Raw genomic sequence first — 1575 nt, 5'->3', positions numbered from 1 at the left:
TTTAATAAGAGAATTATATATATATATATATATATATATATTGAATACTACTTTAAATACTTAACTCCTAACATTTTAATGTTCACACGTATAACTTTAAAGGTTATTGGTTATGATACTTTTAATTTTAAAAAGAGCGATATTGCAAATTTTTGCACAGCGGTAGAGCATAAGAATGTAAATTATTTCTATTAGGGCACATACATGATTGGAAACCTAAACCGATTTGATTTAATTTATAATTAATTAATTTTACAATCGATGTTGAACAGCCAATTTAATTCTGAGTCTACGACTATCAGTGCGGAACTCCATAGCCTTCTAACTTTGTAACTAACCCACATGTGCGTTATATGGAGAGGAAAACCACGAAAACCTCCCCTTTATAGCACGATGAGAAAGGGATTCTGATCCGTCTACAACCGAGGATATTTTATATCAGCACTGTAGTGGGTGCGATCAAAGAGCAGGATTCGTATCAACCAGCAGCAGCTGGGACTCGAACTTGGTCACTTCATTGGGAGAAACAACATTTCAAATTTATAGAAGAAAAAAAAAAGTTAAAGAAAAAAAAGAAAATAAAAAAAAATGTTCTTTTTTCCAAAATTAATAAGGAAATACTTGTCTAATTCGCATTGCAATTCAGTAAATTTTATTACCGAAAACAAATCTTCACATTAAAAATTATTTATTAGCATTTCATAATAATTCAACTATATATAGAATGGGTATAAGTACTTACCATTATCATTTCCAATAGCATAACTTCCCATCCTTACAGTTTTAAACATCTACTCACGTTCCTCTGAATACACTAAACTATATTTCTTTTCTTGAGGAACCTTGCACTCATATGAGTAACCCCCATACATATTAAAGCAGTTTACGCTTAAATGCATATGTTGCCCATTCATCAATGTCGACTACGAATTGTTCCCTTCCTTGAATAATCACACCCTTACTCACTCTCAAATGTGGTTTCTTATCTACCTTTTATATTGCTGCATTCCAAAGCAACAGTACTTACTTACTAGTGAAATCACACTCATTCTGAATACTTTTGAGAAATAGAACTGGGGAGAATCTTTTCATGGCAAATTTTCAGAAAATAAATTATTATTTGACTATGAAATTTTGAACTGCAAATTAAGCACGAGAAAAATAGTGAAATAATTAATAATTAAAATTAACTTTGAATAAGAAATTAAGATTCCTTTCAAAGTTAAAGTTCATTTAATTTAAATTAGTTGATTACTATTGAATTTGATTTTAATATATTTTATTTAATGAGTTGTTTAGTATTTGACCGTGTAATTTATTATTTAATCATAAATAGAAAAAATTAATAATATCCATCAAAACTAGATAATAGAAAAACTATTTGCATATGTAGAATAAAACTAAGCAACTTATAATTCGGCATTTGATTACATATAAAAATTCAAGTAATAAATATTTATATAGGAGTTAAATTTGTTAGCAAAAGGCGAATAAAAAAAATGAAAGAAAAAAAAAAACACAACAGAATGAAATATCCAATAAATAATTTCGCTTTATTTTGTATTTTAACCGCAT

At 27.9% G+C, this 1575-nt stretch overlaps 1 protein-coding gene across 1 annotated transcript in view; it reads right to left on the bottom strand.

Annotated features, from left to right (window-relative positions):
• LOC107451088 (uncharacterized) overlaps positions 1–968 on the bottom strand; it is a 9070-nt gene extending 8102 nt beyond the window's left edge. The window contains exon 1 of the mRNA XM_016067074.4: positions 743–968. Coding sequence (XP_015922560.2) covers positions 743–791 — 49 coding nt within the window. The 5' untranslated portion in view covers positions 792–968. The remainder of the gene's footprint in view (positions 1–742) is intronic.
• Between the last annotated feature and the right edge of the window lie 607 nt (positions 969–1575).

This window comes from Parasteatoda tepidariorum, chromosome 5 (genome assembly GCF_043381705.1).
Source record: "Parasteatoda tepidariorum isolate YZ-2023 chromosome 5, CAS_Ptep_4.0, whole genome shotgun sequence".
Taxonomy (NCBI): domain Eukaryota; kingdom Metazoa; phylum Arthropoda; class Arachnida; order Araneae; family Theridiidae; genus Parasteatoda; species Parasteatoda tepidariorum.
Note: the sequence above shows the minus strand (reverse complement) of the source record. Positions and strands in the feature narration are given on the sequence as shown.